Source organism: Meleagris gallopavo, chromosome 6 (genome assembly GCF_905368555.1).
Source record: "Meleagris gallopavo chromosome 6, MGAL_WU_HG_1.1, whole genome shotgun sequence".
Taxonomy (NCBI): Eukaryota; Metazoa; Chordata; class Aves; order Galliformes; family Phasianidae; genus Meleagris; species Meleagris gallopavo.
In genome coordinates this window covers 18,182,297-18,199,353 of record NC_139409.1, presented here as the reverse complement: position 1 = coordinate 18,199,353, position 17,057 = coordinate 18,182,297, and the positions used below count along the sequence as shown (strand labels likewise).

The following is a 17,057-nucleotide window of genomic DNA, read 5'->3' as shown; positions in this document are numbered from 1 at the left end:
AAGACCATTTTAAACTAGAAACTTCAGAATGAAAACAAAACTTTGTAATAATCAAATAAAATTCTGCTGAATTAAATTTAAAAAAAAAAAAAAAAAAAAAAAGGAAAAGAGAGCTAAACAGAAAGCTCCATAGAGATACAATAAATTGAAAGATAATCACATAGGTATTGGTCTTGAATATCTCCAGAGAAGGAGACTCCACAACCTCCCTGGGCAGCCTGCTCCAGTGTTCCTTCACCTTTACCATAAAAAAGTTCTTCCATATGTTTGTATGGAACTTCCTATGTTCAAGTTTTAGGCCATTACTCCTTGTTCTATTGCTACACACCACTGAGAGGAGCCTGCCTCATCCATTCACCTCCTACCTCCCTTTAGATATTTATAAACATTAATCAGATTCCCGCTCAATCGTCTTTTCCCCAGGCTGAACAGACCCAGGTTACTCAGCCTTTTCTCATACGGGAGATGCTCCAGACACTTTGTCATCTCTGTGGCCCTCCACTGGACTCTTTCTAGGAGATCCCTGTCTCTTTTGTAACTGGGGAGCCCAGAACAGGACACAGTATTCTAAATGTGGCCTCACCAGGGCAGAGTCAAGGAGGAGAACAATCTGTTGACCGCCCTCTTTTTAATGCACCCCAGGATACCATTGGCCTTCTTGGCCACAAGGGCTCACTGCTGCCCATGGTTAACCCGTTCTCGAAAAGGACACCCAGGTCCTTCTCTGCAGAGCTCCTCTCCAGCAGGTCAGTCCCCAACCTGTACTGACGGATGCAGTTATTCTCCCCCAGGTGCAAGACTCTATACTTTCTCTTGTTAAACCTCATCAGGTTCCTCCCTGCTCAACTCTCCAGTCTGTCCAGATCTTGTTGAATGGTAGCACAGACTTCTGGTGTGAAGGCCACTCCTACCAGCTTTGTATCATCAGTAAAACTGCTGAGGATGGACTCTATCCCTTCTTCTAGGTCGTTGATGAAGATGTTGAACAAGACTGGATGCAAACCGCTTGCCTAAACTTGAGTCAGACTGACTAACTTGACTAATCCTAAACCAGAATTTCTTCTGATTGTAGCATATTCTTTCTTTATCTGTTACATACAGTGGGCTTGAGGAAAAATACAAATTAAATTTTTACTTGCAGCCTTCACTTTATCACACCACTCTTTACACCAGGACACACACAGCTTTAAGCAACTCAGCTTGGTTTCTATGATTGGCACTGGATCATACAACACAAATTAATTTCCATATCTTACATCCTCCCACACATAAGACTCCAGTCCTTTCTCTGCTTCAGTCTCCAAAGATGAAACTACTGAGAAAAATATGCAGAGTGTTCTAAAATAAAAACCCTTAAAAAAAAAGTCTCTGAGAAAACTTCCACGTAGGAGAAAGCCATCAGACTTTCCTACTTTTCCTTTTAGGATGGAAACAGCCACAAAAACCTGCACAAAAAAGTTGATATGGGAAAAAGTAGTTCTGTCAACAAAATGCTTTCATACGGTTGATTTGTTCACTAAAAAGAATGTGGTAAATTTAATTTTTTCTGTGGAGAGGATTATTTTTTTCAGTTATATTTTGTCTTTCATGAAAAAATAATCCGACACACTAGTTTTGCAAAAACACAATGCACCCTCAACTTCAGCACTGTAAATGGGAGTTAGTAGAGATTTTGAATTGACACACTTCTCAAAATGGTTAAAAAGAATACACAATAAAGCAAAATGGCATGCAAGAAACTGTGCAGACTGGGAATTTTGCTTTTCTTCCTTAAATAATCTGTGCAAGACACAGTTTCCAATGATTTGTGACTATACGAGGATATTGAGTTAATGCAGGCCTGTGAGGTCTCAATACATTATGACAGTGTTACTAGTGAAAAAAGTGGGAATAAGGCTACCTCCTTCATCAGATGGCCTTGTTATCTCACTGCAGTAAGAAAAGGTAGGGTTCGTGTCAGAACCATCTGATTTATAATCTCCCAAGCTTGTAGAATGTAAGTACTGCTTACTGTAGCGGCTCGCTCTTTCTACAAAGGTAGAAAGAAATAACATCACAGTAAATAGATTACAGAAAAGAAAAGCACAATAACAGCAATAACAACTACTGCTAACACTGATATTCATACACTGATAGTGTTTAAATTAGACAAAAACAAATTGTACAAAATTTTGTCTACATTTTTTAACATTATTAGTTCAGAAAGTTGCTTCAAAATCAGATATAATTAAGTTTGTTCTCTGGTTTAAAAGAATAGCTGAAATGGTAGGGTACTCAAAAAAAAAAAAAAGAGATGAAGCATATGAAAATTTTCAGTCGAAAATCAAAAAGTTCCTTAATTTCTGCATTCACAGAAGTGCATGTAGAATGCTGCTGCAGGACATGTAACTGATATTTAGGATTCCACTTTCAGTGGCAAAGATAAATGTGCAAAGCTAAGCTTTCAAAATAAACATATTTTAAAACAAACAAAAGAACCTGTTGAGCCAATACATTTTTGCCTATTACATTAACTTCCCTATTTTTCCATCTATCCTTAAATTATAAACAGTGATAAATTATAATCCTCAGAAATACAAAAAATAGCATAAGAAATAATATTGTGCTACATAAGCAAAATTTGCATAGAAAAAAAAAATCTCATTAATATGCCAAACTTTTGTATCTCTAAAATTGTAGTGATGTCCAGCTGTTTGAAATTCCTACATACTATGAGGACTAAGGTCAATGTTCTTTAAGGGACTATTCCTAACAATGAGTAGGTATGAGTAATTGTTGTTTAGGACAAGATTTCTTTCATCATTTCTTATTTGAACATGTGATTATGGCTGTAATTCCTAGAACGTACTTCCATAAAGCATTCATATATATATATATTTATATATTTATATATATATATATGTATATACACACACACACACATATGCAAAAACAAAGCACACATATAAAACGGATGGCTGGCATATCGACATGAAAATTTCCTGTATCAGCTTTGTTTCATAAACAATTAAAAAATAAATTAAAAAAAAAAGTGGATTTGGTGAAAAGTCAGGATATAAGCAATACCAGAAAGCATATGCAGACTCCTAGACTGAATATTGTCCTCCAGAGGATCAATGTCGAAGATGGAGCCAGGATCTGTGCGCCAAACCTTAAGATCTTTCCCCAAAGCACAGAAGTGATAGGACAGACAAACAATAAAGGAAGTAAAAGTATGGAAGCAGTGAGTTTTAACATTCATCTAAAAATTAACTAAAACATCTAGATGTTCACCTGAAAGGACTTAAAAAAATTAATTTCCAGCTTAAACTACTAGCTGTATCTATTTTAAGAGTTAGCATTATTTTCTCCATTTTTATTTTTTCTTTTCTAAATTTAAGGATAGTATTTTCATAAATCTAAATAATTAGAAACACGTTAAATATCACATAATAGTGCTCTTTTCCACAGGAGAAACAGAATTATCAGAGCTACAAATGATTTCTCCAGACCACCATCAGCACCCTTTGTCCACCTCTTACAGCGGGAATGAGTCTAAGGTCAACTTTGCAAATTGGCTAAATAAGCAGAATCAAGGGTATACTTCATCTTATTCAAAATAAACTTCTAAAAGTTGTTCAAGTCATTTAAGATCAGAAGTATTTATCTTTTCTCATTAATATAAAAAAAAGGAAGTAGAGTGACAAATCCAGCTGCAGAAATCTATGTTTTAGACATCTATGTTTGGGTAAGATGAAGCCCACTCCTGATCTTAAGCAGTAATTCTCCTTGTCTTTCAAACAGCTAAATTTCCAGGGATGTGGACTTAATGTTGATCCATTATCACAATATTGAAAAGCATTTTTGAAATTCATTCAATTCAGTAACCTACAACTTTAATTCACACAAATAAATTATTAACATCTCTTGAAGTCTGAACAGGAATATTGAAAGAAAAAGAATCCATGAGAAAAAAACTCATTTCATGTCCGAGCTCTACTTATAAACACAGCATAAAATAGAACACAGATTCAAGCACTGTTTTCATAAATTTTTAACAAATAATTAGAGTGTTGCACAAAAAGAAGCTTGTAACAAATGCATAATCAGCTCCAGTGTGACTTCTCAATCTATTCACAGCAATCTGTAATATACACAATTCATTACTGCTATGCCACAGAAGTGTAGTAATCACTTAATCTCTCAAAAGTGGCTTAAAATAAAATTTTTACATAAAGCATAATCACTTAAAACATAAATATTTCAGATCACACCCTTTTACTAGAGGTTTGTTTCTTGAGCAGACCTGCCTTTAAGATTTCCATTGGGAAATGGGAAAAATAACTGTCTTCCCAGCTTGTTTATTTTGTCTATTTGAGTGGTACAAAGTTAAATAATGGGTGGTAGATAAAACAGGACTGCGGGGACCCCAAATATGTCGTATTTCAAATGATTAATGGAAATGGAAAGAACAGTCAGAGCTAATGAAACAAATCCTATGGCCTTGGAATAGATTCAGTTTATGCACATTATGTATTATCTATTTTCACTCCTATAAGGTGAAGTATAATGCCAACAACTTTGTCTTGACAAAAGGTATAAAAGCCAATGTACAATATTTTGATAAACTATGTGCAAGTCCTAATGATGATTAATTACACAACCACATAAAATACCAAAAGACTTGAGAGGGGTGGAAGAACTGGTGAGTATCCGCCTCTTTCTGTTTGCTCATGCCTTGATAAGTAAAAAATCTTAAAAAGTATGGCTTCATGGCAGCATGAGTGCAGCAGCCACTGCTCTGTATTGATTTTATCTGTCTTTGTAATCTGAAATAACGTACAAAGAATCAGATCTTGGCAATTTGTAGCACTTAACAGTTTTAACATCCTGGTAATTTATGTCAATTTCAAATACCCTTAAACTCATGTGAGAATCATGAAGTCTCTTTTGTCACAGAGCCAGTGCTCAGATGGATTAATTTATCTTGATGGTTTTAGATGGCTTTGGAGTAATACACAAAAATACATACAACTGGATTACTATTCAAACATTTAATTAAATGCCAGTGCTCAGATGGATTAATTTATCTTGATGGTTTTAGATGGCTTTAACATGGCTAAAACTAGTGCCTTTTCCTGAGCACAGATATTAATTTTAGCAATCAGGCACTTGAAAAAGATTGTTACAGCTTCACTGATTATACTTAAAAACCAGCCAGATGAATTCTAACAGAGATACTTTTTCTAACTGGTTGAACTTTTATCAGCTACAAAAAAACTCAAGAGTCAGAGTTGTTTTTTTGCAGCTGCCAAAGACATTCCTTGAACAGGGAGCACACTGCTGCTTTTTAAACAAGAAGATACTATAATCGCAGTCACTTTGAAAAAGCCTGAAGCTGAAATATTAGGCTCCTAGCTTTGTCATTTCCCTTAAATAGTGACACTATTTTTGCTGTTTTGGTAGATATGGATAGCTAAGAATTTTTGTCTGTTTCAATACAAAAGTATTCCAGGTTGATAAGCAGCAATAAAAATTACTAATATTTCAGTCACATAGCTCAAGAATTTCTCAGAGATGTTTTTAATCCTAATCTGTTTGTGTTAGCAAGCCTTCAGTTACCAAACACAAGATTACATTCATGATTCTCACTTTGGGGTACAGCACAAATGCAACGCAGAAAAAGGTTTAAAATATGCACTGGAGTGCACATTAAACTGCAATCTTGCAAGTGCTTCTCCTTCTCTCTTTGTCTGCACCACCTCTAGCTATTGAAGTATTTTATCAGGTGTTTGGGTCTGTACATACACTGATTTATCTGAAGAAGTTGTTGCACTAGATCCAGAATGTGTGGCTCTCTAAGATTTGCTATTGCAATAGTTTGTCTCCTAACACAATGTAGTTTGCATCCTACACTCAAACATCTGGTCTTATCTTATCACCTTTTAGATCATTCATTCTGAATACTGGTTTCTGGCTCACTAGAGATCTACCATGTTTTTCATGAGTTACATACTACTTAAAAAACTGTGTGAAATTCTAAAACAAGTAGTACATGGACTAATGTCAGCTCTAGAGAAATAGCTTACTGGTCTAAGTGGAAATCTGATCTGGTCTGCAACATTTAAATCTTGGAGAACCACCACTTTAATCATTGTTTTTCTGTGCCAAATGAAGGAGTCAGTATTCAGAAACAAAGCAACAACACCGAGTAACCGTATTTATAAAAAAAAAACAACCTATTACTACTTCCCTAGAAGTTGGCATTGAACCACTGTTTCAACACAAGTTTCACACTGAGAAAAGAGCAAAAATGAAATTTGTGAGCAATTTTTCTCTGTTGTAATGAAGAACATGAGCAAAGGCTTTCATCTTTCTCACAGTATTTTGGATAGCAGCATTATTTAACAACTTACCAACAATTATTCCAGGTCTTCTATCCATTTCAACTATATGTGGGTGTACCCCTTTATATGCTGCATCACTTACAACTTGGGTGTTTTTCCGCACCCGCTCTGTTATAGGATCATCCACCACTGGGGTGAAGCCTCTGCCCTTTGTCTTCTCGAAATCTTCATGATATTTAACCTAGGAAAACAAGAGGAATCACATTTTTCCAAAGCAGCAATTAACAGCAAATGGTTATTCTAGGCATATTTGTTTCTTTATGAGGCACTACATTCTTTCGGTTTTGCACCACAACAGAATTGTTATACATATGAGATACAGAAGTCTTGGGCAGGCCACCCAGACTGGCTCCCTGACCCAATTTCCTGATATTTTATTATCACTTTTTCATTTATTTTGCTCTGTCACCAAGTAAGACATTAATTCCAGCAGTAAAGTATCATCTTCCAGTCACAGAAACCACTAAAAACAACAGGAAAAGCCCTCAGGAGATCATCAGGAACTCTTCTCTAAGTTAGGGTAGCTCTCTGGTGATGTAGACAACTACATCTGTCAGGGAAAATATTCCACTAGTAACAGTTCTTCAGAACTCAAGTACTTTCATTCACTTAGAATTTTGATTATACACACAGGTTCAAAAAACAAAAGGGAACTTTTTTGCTCTTTTGTTTTATCATATGATCACTGGCTTTAAACAGAAACATAAAATAAACATCATAACAAACTGCATTTATTCTAAGAAATCCGCTTTAAAAAACAATCTAAAAAAATGGAAAACAAAGACATTAAAGTAGAAAGTGTTATATAACAAAGTATTGAAACAAAACCAGTATTAGTAAGAGTTATATAGGTGGTATCCCTGATTATATTTACTTTTTATCTTAATCTTTAATCATCAAAGATTTAAAAATGACAAACATTCTCACACAAGCAAATGCACACAAAACAACTCATTCCAGGAACAAAAGTCACACAGAAACCAGGAACATGCACAGGCACAAGGTGCAGTGTGTCACCTAATCCAGTCAAAATGTGTGATGCTCAAATGAGGATTTCTTTTAAAGCAAGAAAAAAAAAAAAAAAGAAAAAAAAAAGAACAGACATTTATCTGTTAGAAAACTGTTTATTAGTATTTTGAAAATGTTCATTACAGTCATATGCAGTTAGCAAACACTCCCTTAACAGGCATAAGAAGAAAATATTCCTTCCATATTTGAGCAGAGAGTTTCATTAGTTACCTATATTAATGGAAGGAAAAATCCAGTGGAAGTCAAGTGCCATTTCTTAGTATATTCTAGTTATAGGAAGAAGGACCCTACCATTGAGATGTTGTTTTGTGTTTCTTTGACATGCCTTAGCTCAGGTGTGTCTAGAATCACACTACGTCTACCTTTCATCTGCCTCTGATCACTGCTGTACTTCACCTGCAAAACAGCAATAACAGCACACATGAAGGTTTTGTTTACAGGAGAAGGGGTGGGGAGAACCACACTATGCAATGGCATTCTTTCCAAACCATAATGCCCAAGTTTCTTTCTTTATACTCATTTTCTAGTAACCTAATTTTGAAAAGGGGATACGGATGGGCGATTGTACTGCTAAGACCAAAGGGCATGTTTATTCCATCAATCACTTAAAAATAAAAAAATAAAAAAGTTACCTGAAAGTTGAAACTCTTGACTTTTTACTTTTTTAACACAACAAGTGAGATAACTCTTTTATCAGCTGTTAACTGGTTATGAGTTATGGTCAACGTAACAACAATATACCACTGACTTGTCTTGGATACTTTCAAAGCCTACATTTACGGCTGATGATAACCCAAGCAGACCCAGATTCCATCCTCAGTCTACTTCCAGATCAGGATTAGCATAAGAACCGCTAGGTCACTAGGGAATTCAAGAGTTATGAGCCAAGTATTGCTTTGGAAGCCTTCCTACTCCAGTTAGGTAGCTAGCTTTTGCTAGCTTTTGCTAGCAGCAACGTCTGGAACAAGACTGATTGTGGTATATTGTTTTCAATGAGAATGTTCAAAGAGAACATCTGTGCTTTATGTAGCTTTAAGTACAAAATGTCACATTTCTCTTAATGAGCTTCTTCTGTGACATTTTACATACTTGTGCTAGAAGTATAGATTCATGATTAATTATCTGAGGGGAAAAAAAAAATCCCACATTTAGAACTGTGAAACAGTAAAAGTAGTTGGTTTTCTTTGCCTAGTGAAGGCTTATGGCTTCTTCTGAATATAAACAACATTGTCTTTTTGCGTCATTCTTTTACTAATGCACTCTTAACTCCTACTTTGTACTGTAACCTGTGTACTGAACATTAGTAAATATTTTAGAATTACCTAAACAATTGCAAAGTATTGCCCCTCAATCATGCAAATTTATTTCAATGTGCATTTGTAATCAAGTCTATTTTCAAAATGTAATGAATGTATTAGTAAATATATTGACCCCAGACCTTAAAAATGCAGAGATTGTCTAACTCCACTTTAAAACTACATATTAGCTAAGCACAGCATACCTATAAAAATATAAGCTTTGGAGTAATACACAAAAATACATACAACTGGATTACTATTCAAACATTTAATTAAATGCCAATTTTTCTTAGTAAGAATATTCAGCCTTTGAATGCTTTATAAAATATACCCTGAATAGAACAGCTACGGCCAGCATAGTTTTGTTTTCATATACTGATCATTAAATCTGATGAGTACTTATGCCTGTAAATCTTGAGACACAAAGCAGTAAATAAGAAGAAAAAAATAATCAAGAATTAAAAATATATTTAGAGCCTACAATTTTTGGGAAGTTTTATTTTTAACAATGTACCCAAAACTAATTGACTCTGGGAACTATCTATGAGCATTTTTAAAAATATACGTAATTACATACAAGATACTTAAATCCTTTGACAAATTCAAGCTACTTTACTCTTCAACCACACAATCAGTTAATCAGTTCTAGAATGTTCACTACCTTTAATTCTCTACTTCCACCTCAGACAGCAGCTTTGCTTTTGTAAGACTATTCTATTTACCATCTGTAGGGGTTTTACCACTGTCTGCTGCTTCTTACACTACTGTTGTGACCTCCCCCCTGTGCCCCTCAAAAGCAAAAAGCCAAGATAAATAGAAATCAAAATAAACTAAGATAAATATAAATACAGATAAAGATAGTATCTTACCCTATCTTATCTATTTAGGACTACTCAACTTTGACATAGGTAGCATGCTGGAGAGTGGAATGGATTACTATATGCTTCCATGCTCTGAATCAAAAAAAAAAAAAAAAAAAAAAAAAAAAAAACACCTGCACTGAATTTAAGTTCTCATTTCCTCTATCCATATTCCTCGACCATATTTTACTCCTGAAATCTATCAACTGAAACTTGGTAACAAGAGATAAAGGTTCTTGAAAGAATGACTGATCTCCTGATCTCTTACATGTTTTGTAAGAACAACCAAAAATCTTAATATTTTTGTTGCCCATTACTGCAGTCATGTATTCAAAGGATTAAAAAAAAAATTTCAATGGATGATGCAGTTACATTTACCAGACGTATCAAATTTAAATGCAAAAGTAAATCCTTGTTAGATACCTCAAATGACTGAAAATATAAATGACAAAAAGATTCAAACAACTTGCCGAGCTGATATTGTCTTGATTCTTCTTGACTCTCTCTATCTCCGGAGTGATGCTCACAGCAGTAGCTTTGCCAGGCTGCTCTCTGTAGTGAACCTATCAGTTAACAGAATAAAACGGTATATACTATGTCAGCTAAAGTGACATCAAATAGTATTACATTAAAATGTATGATTTAAAAGGTCATCCAGGAAACAAATGAAAAGCTGAAATGCATTTGAAATTTATTAAAGCTTATAAAATTTGTTTTTTGAAGCACACCCTTGAATTCTTTCTGTAAAGTCTTATTAACGCATTTATGTGAACATGCACACAGATGTACACAATATCTCAACATTTACCACACTGGTCTTTAGCTGTACAGAGAAATATCTTCTATTTGGAATGGAGTAAACCACAAATAATGTAATAAACTCATGCAGAGCAAATGAAAAACCTGAATTTCAGCAGCAAATATTGTAAATGAATATTTCTCCACACACAAAGATTCCATAAGTATATGATTCATATTTTAACTTACATACTCTATATATTCAGCTAAATTATATATATTCTATATTCACACTAAATATGGATGCTGATGGAAGTCTCACTAAGGAGAAATGCTCATCAGTAGAGTACAACTTCTGCAAGAATGCAACTGCATACTCCAAAATCTCCTACCTTCTTCCACATGCTCCTACAAACAGTATAACTTTCTAATGTTTTCTTCAGCCATTAAGCAAACTCTGATAGGAAAGTTAGAGAGGAGCTAGCCTCTTGCCAGACAGGAGAGAACTGGATTTTCAGTTTTACCCATTAAAAAAGAAAAAAGAAAAAGAGAAAAGAAAAAAAGCTGGATAAAAAATGTTCTGTAAAAAAAAATCTGTTTTTTTTGCAGGAACATCTGTTCCTGCAAATATCCAAGACATTATAATAAAAAAACTGCAGCCATTTCTTCAATTGAAATGTGATGTTTTACGTGCCGTTTTCTGAACAGAAGAGTGGTTTTTCAAAACTGCTTCCTAAAAGAGGGTTTTCAAATAATTCCATTACTGAGTGTGCTAACTAAAGAAGAGGTACAGGTTCTGGAGGCAAAACTTTATACTGATCCTGTGCACCCAGCAATTATGCAAAGGAATAAATGAGAGAAACTTCCCATGCTGACATTCTCTTGATTCCTCTTCACTCTTTCAATCTCCGGAGTGACACTTACAGGTGTAGCTTTGCAGAGCTGCTCTTTATAGTGAACCTAGTAAATATGGCAAAAGGTATTACACAAAGGATTCCAAGTAACAGGAGTACACCAATGCATTAGAAATCATTACAGAGCACACTACATTTGGCTGAAAAATATCATTCCTTAGTAAACACCATCATCTTTCTACCACAATATTTAAGACTCACCTTACTGTAATTTTTCTGTTTCAAAGGTGGACAACTGATGTTTCAATAGGAATGTTTCACTCCCATTGATGTTAGTTGAAGTGCAAGGCTAAGGAGTTAACATCTTAATTATTAATTGATTAAATTAGTCTTTGTGGACAAACAGAAACCAGTACAAACATCACACACATATTCACTGCAGCTTCAACACACAATAAAGACTGCAAACAGTAAAAACAGGGCACACATTGCTTATGTTCTTCTGATTTTCCTTGATTCTCCTTAGTTCAGGTGGATCAGAAATAGGAGTTGCATGCTGAATTTCTTCTTTGTATTTAATCTGCACAATAAATATTATGAAATATTAGCAACTCAAAAAAGATACAAGCAAGTAATAAAACACAAGTTTTATAATCTGTCCCTTGCATGCACCGCATAGCTAGACCAGACCTACCAGCACTACTACATGAGCAAGAGATATATTTCATTTCTGAGACAGACTGCTGGGTGTCAGATAGGTCTTATTTGATAAGATATAGATAAAGCGCATAAAACAAGACTGGTATCCTAAAACTGTTACAGCATGAATATACATCACATCAGATTGCAGCTATCTTCATGGTAATTGAGATGCCACATATACTACTTGGAGATTTGCATCACTTTGACAATGACTTGGTCTTGTATTATTTTACTGGGGAATCTACCAGTCCATTCCAGAAACCAAATATTTCACAGATGTGATTCTGCAAGAGTGGATGGCTTCAAAGTCTGGTTGAAGTTCTCTGAAAACATGCACAAACACATTATGAAGAATGCAGATGTTTGGATGGATTATGTTTTTGAAGATACTGTCAGAGATTTAGTGATGTTTTTGCTACATCCCTTCTGAACAGTATGTTTGGATATGGTAGAATTCACAATTTGAAAGACACAAAGAACTAGAAGCACTTCATCAATTATACACCACATGTATAAAAAATGGAACTCAATTTAATGAGAAAATACTGTGAGGTAACTGCATGTGGTATTAAAAAGAAAGACATTATACTTTCCATTTTTCCATATGCTATCCAACAGGGTCATCTTGGACAAATTAGTGCAATGTCTTTTTCTTGCTGTCCGTTACTAAATATCCGCTATTTGTTACATTATGCTTCAAACCCCTTATTTCACTGTAGCACAAACAATATCCAGAGTCATCCTTCACAATATGGCATGCTGCTTTCTTCTTTAAAATGGTAAATATAACAGCAACATTCACAAAAATATTCAAAATTGTGTCTGCAGTGATACATGATAGTAGGAAACGTTTTTCATTAGCAAGACTCATGGAAGCAAAAGAATGCTAGGAAGAGAACAGCACAATTAATCTATTTTTGCAGTTTTATATTTATGTAGTGTACAAAATTTATTTTTAATAAATTTTTAAGGCTGCAAAATCAAGCATTCAAAGGTCAGAAAATGATACAAGTTACTTCATCAATGTAACCTTAGTTCTGCCTCTTATACAAATATGTTCCATATTCAGTTTTTAATATACTTTGTTCTACTATATACTTTTCCTCTTCATGTGCCCAATAACTTTCTTTATCAACAAAAGCTGTTTCTCTCAAGAGAATTCTGCTTCATTCCTATTTTTCATTCATACAATCAATGATCCTTACTCAATGAGTAGCTCACATATGAATCAAGACTGCTTTGTCATGCTTTTCTTTTTTTAAACTGTTTTAAGTTCCCACTCTGAAGACAAAATTTCTGATTTCCTCAGGAAATCACTAAAGTTTCTCCTCATTAAAGTATATGAGTTTTTGCACAAATTAGCTCCTCTACTATACTCTGAAGGCAGGAGAAATAGAGCTGTGACAAGGAAGTACATACTTACTATTTTTACTAGAGAGAGCAAAGACTTGTAGCAACTACTCTGGCAACATCATTTAAAAAACAAAAGACAATACTGCACCTGAATTCAAATGACAGCTCCCACTGAACTGTACTGTGTTAATCAGGAAACCAAAGCAGGTTTGTCTCAGTGGGACTGTACAAAATCAAATAGTTAAGGACTGGATCACAAGGCGTATACACAGGGACTTGTATTCATGCTCTTGAGTACTGACTTTGTGACCTTAATAATACTCTCTGAACATAGAGGCAATTTCTCATGATTGAAAAAAGTATTTACATTCCTTCCATGCCTTTATCTAAGCCCCATGTTGTTTGTAGCAGTAGGCCTTACCATTTACACTGACTGCCCAAACCCATAAGAACAAGCGCAGTTTGTTACCTCTGTGGACACCAACATTAAAGAAATAGATAATATTTTGACTAATGGAAAAATATTTGAGGATTTTTTATCACAGATAAATGCTGACAGCAAGGAAGTAAAGAGTCTAAACAGCCTCGGGTCCTGTTTCACCTCTGGAAGGATGATGCATCTATGCACAGGAGCACACCACTCTGCCAGTATCCTACCTTTGGCCTTTCTATTTTGGTCACAGCCAACCCCTTCTACGCTTTCAATTCTTCATTCCTGCACTCATTTTTTTCCCACCTAAATCCACTGTAGAAAATACTATGTGCTAGATAGTTTTCAACTCTCTCCTCTACAGTCAATTTTACTTTTTTTAACACAGGCTATACAACTTGTTTTTCTGTGAACTTACTCTTGGAAGCCACTTTGGCTTAAATTAATAAATAAATGATTAAATAAATTAAACAAAAACAGCCCAAAGCACAGATCAGAAATGGAAAATTTCAGTCCAGACAGTTAAGAAGTATTAAACTGTTGAAAACAGCATCTTTTAATAGAGAGCATTAGGTAAGCTTAAAAATTGGCAGTGCTATTATTCCTTAAAATACTTCCTTTTTGGTGCTAAATGACATATCACAAGAGTTTCCTGATGAATTTCACACAAAGAAAAACATAACTACAGTCTTCTCCCCAAAAAACTTTATTCTTCATGCTGTGTCCATCTTGCCAGTCCTCTAATCTAAAGAAGTTAAAAAACAATCCTCTTAGTTATGTATATTCTGGGTTCAGATTCAGTTTCAGTCCATGGGTCTGATGTCTGCTTTTAAAATTTTGAGAGTCACCAACTATTTATGACGCTGTCTCATCCTTCCCACTCATCACAACAGGTGTGATTAGCTCAACCACACTGGCTGCCACTACCTTGTTTTCCAGGACAAGAAAACAGAGTGTTCTAAGATTTGCCTCCAATAGATATCATCTGGAAGAATCTGATCACTTTCAGAACGTGATGCAATGGATTTTTTGTTGTTGTTGTTGTTGCATAATACATGATGACTGCTATTTTGGTCAGACTTTCTTATTTAATTGGGGTTTTTGCACTGCTGATGAGCATCAAATTTCACTAAAATCATCCAGCACAGCAGTTTTAAAGCTGTCCTAAATCCTAGCTAAATTCAAAGATATGTGTAAGATATTTAAATCTAATAGAGTGAAAATTGGTGTAATTTGTTTTTTTTATTTTTGGGCTCCTGTAAATTACATCAGAAAGTTTCCCTTTTACTGACAAATAGTTTAAAAATTTATTTCATGCTGCTTTTAAATTTGACATACTTTCCTTTTAATAATTACTATACAAAACCCAAGTAATCATAAGTATACTACATGGCATAGGCTAGCACAGTAAAAGGCATTCTACTAAACCACTACTACTAAAACCACAACCACATTTTTTATTTCTCTTGATACACTTGTGTTCAAGTGCAGTTACCAGCATACCGATCTATCTTTCATTGCCACTGTTTAGACTTTCTGAAACAGCAAAAGCTGTCTTAGCTTGAGCACTCGAGCGCTACACGCTACACACACGAGAGCATTCTTCTATTTCATTCTAAAACGTATCCAGTAAAAAATATGAGTACGATTTCTCCTAGTAAGCCTCTGTCTGTGTGTGGATCGGTGTGGGTGTAGGTGTGACTACTCTCAAAATAAATGGCTCAGGTAACTAGAAATTAAGTTTAAGACATCAACTTATCAGCACACATAACTTATCAGCACACAGAGTCATAAATCCTCAACCTTCTCACAAGGTTTGTGATGAGCATTCATTTCTCTCTTCTTGAAGTACAAATGGTACCAAATCCTGTGTAATACATGCAGACACAACATCTTTAAAGATTTTCATTTTTGTCATGTGATTTATGACTGCAGTTCAGTCTGGCATATCAGTCCATACAGTTTGCGTTTCTCACTGTTGAAAGACAAAACTCTTTCCTCAAATGTCTTTCTTCCTATATTTAACAATCATTCATTTTGAAATTCTACCTTTGGACTCAGAAAAAGTAAGCTAGAATGGAGCTTTATATCTGAAATCCAGTGAAATAGTATCGGAATGAGATACGTGACACGAAGACATAGAATTTTTAGTAAAGAAAATGAAAAAAAAATCTGACCACCACTTACTCACGTAAGAATAATTAATGTTAATAACACTTACCGAACTAATATTCTGCTGATTTTTCTTTACTCTTTCGATCTCTGGAGTCTCTTTAACAGCTGTGCCAGCTCCTACCATCTTCTTATAAAACACCTTTATTTCCCAAAAAGAAAAAGTAATTACTAGAATGTTAGCATTGCAAGTACAAGTTCTCATAAAAGGACTGGGCAATTCTCCAGGTTTCAAATTGGACTGATGACAAAACTTGCTAAGAAAGCAAATGCTTCAATTTTTCATAAATCAGACCTGTTATCAATAACTATAATAATATTTTGTTTTCAACTGTAAACCAGACAAGCTATTATTATCCTTCAGACTGACTTCAAATATGTGCAAGCATTTGTAATGACAGTTTATACTTTCGAAATAATATTAAAATTTAGATCAGTGTTAATGAACATTTAAAAATGCAACTTTATGCTTGAGTAATCTCACTGATTTCAGTATAATTGAAAATGCAGGTACATGCAAGATTTTAATTTTGGGTTTAATCTTCAGATTTTAAAATGCTTTGAGATGTTAATAGATATTATTACTACTTCTAATTTAACAAACTAGAAAATGACATATTTGTGACTAAATAACCCAGAAAGCCAGAGCTATAATCCAAGTCATGCAATCTTTGTCTTCTGCATTCAAGCCAGAAGGCTGTGAACTGTACCTAAAAACTCTGTTCTGAAAAGTAAACACAAGCAGTTTATACAAGGAACGCTGTGAAAGTAAAGTCACCTATTTTACTATGTTGGCCCACAATGTCAGATGCTAATGTTGGTGGCATGGCAGTCAAGGTTAAACCTTCCCACCAGTATTCTGTTCCATTTTGTTGTTGAATGACAGATGGTAGCAGAGGGGCAGTCTGACAAAATGGAATCCAACATGGAAGTGTGTATGAAGCAAAGAGGTGGAACTGAATTCCTTCATATGGAGCAAACTGCGACAATACTGGTTAACCATGCACAGCTGTCACAGCATCTCAATCAGCTCATCCACGTGAATTGGTGATTTATGACTATGGAACTGCATATGGAGCTGAATATTGCTTTCAGTGCAATGAAAAGGATGGTGGCAACACTGGAATATCACAAAGTTTTCACCAGATAGATCATATGAATGATCACACAGCAACAAAAAGAAAATCATATGCAAGTTTGTTAGGACCTATTTAGCACCTACTGAACCAATTCAA

At 34.7% G+C, this 17,057-nt stretch overlaps 1 protein-coding gene across 7 annotated transcripts in view; it reads right to left on the bottom strand.

Moving 5' to 3' along the window:
- NEBL (nebulette) overlaps positions 1-17,057 on the bottom strand; it is a 242,846-nt gene that overhangs the window by 21,815 nt on the left and 203,974 nt on the right. For 4 of the 7 annotated variants that reach the window (XM_085227297.1, XM_085227292.1, XM_085227291.1 and 1 more), the window contains 8 exons: positions 15,872-15,964; positions 11,653-11,745; positions 11,180-11,271; positions 10,044-10,137; positions 7,707-7,811; positions 6,396-6,567; positions 3,067-3,159; positions 1,901-2,029 (listed from right to left, as the gene is read on the bottom strand). In XM_085227297.1, coding sequence (XP_085083423.1) covers positions 1,901-2,029; positions 3,067-3,159; positions 6,396-6,567; positions 7,707-7,811; positions 10,044-10,137; positions 11,180-11,271; positions 11,653-11,745; positions 15,872-15,964 — 871 coding nt within the window. The remainder of the gene's footprint in view (positions 1-1,900; positions 2,030-3,066; positions 3,160-6,395; positions 6,568-7,706; positions 7,812-10,043; positions 10,138-11,179; positions 11,272-11,652; positions 11,746-15,871; positions 15,965-17,057) is intronic. The other 3 variants (XM_085227294.1, XM_085227295.1, XM_085227296.1) reach the window with 3 other exon arrangements.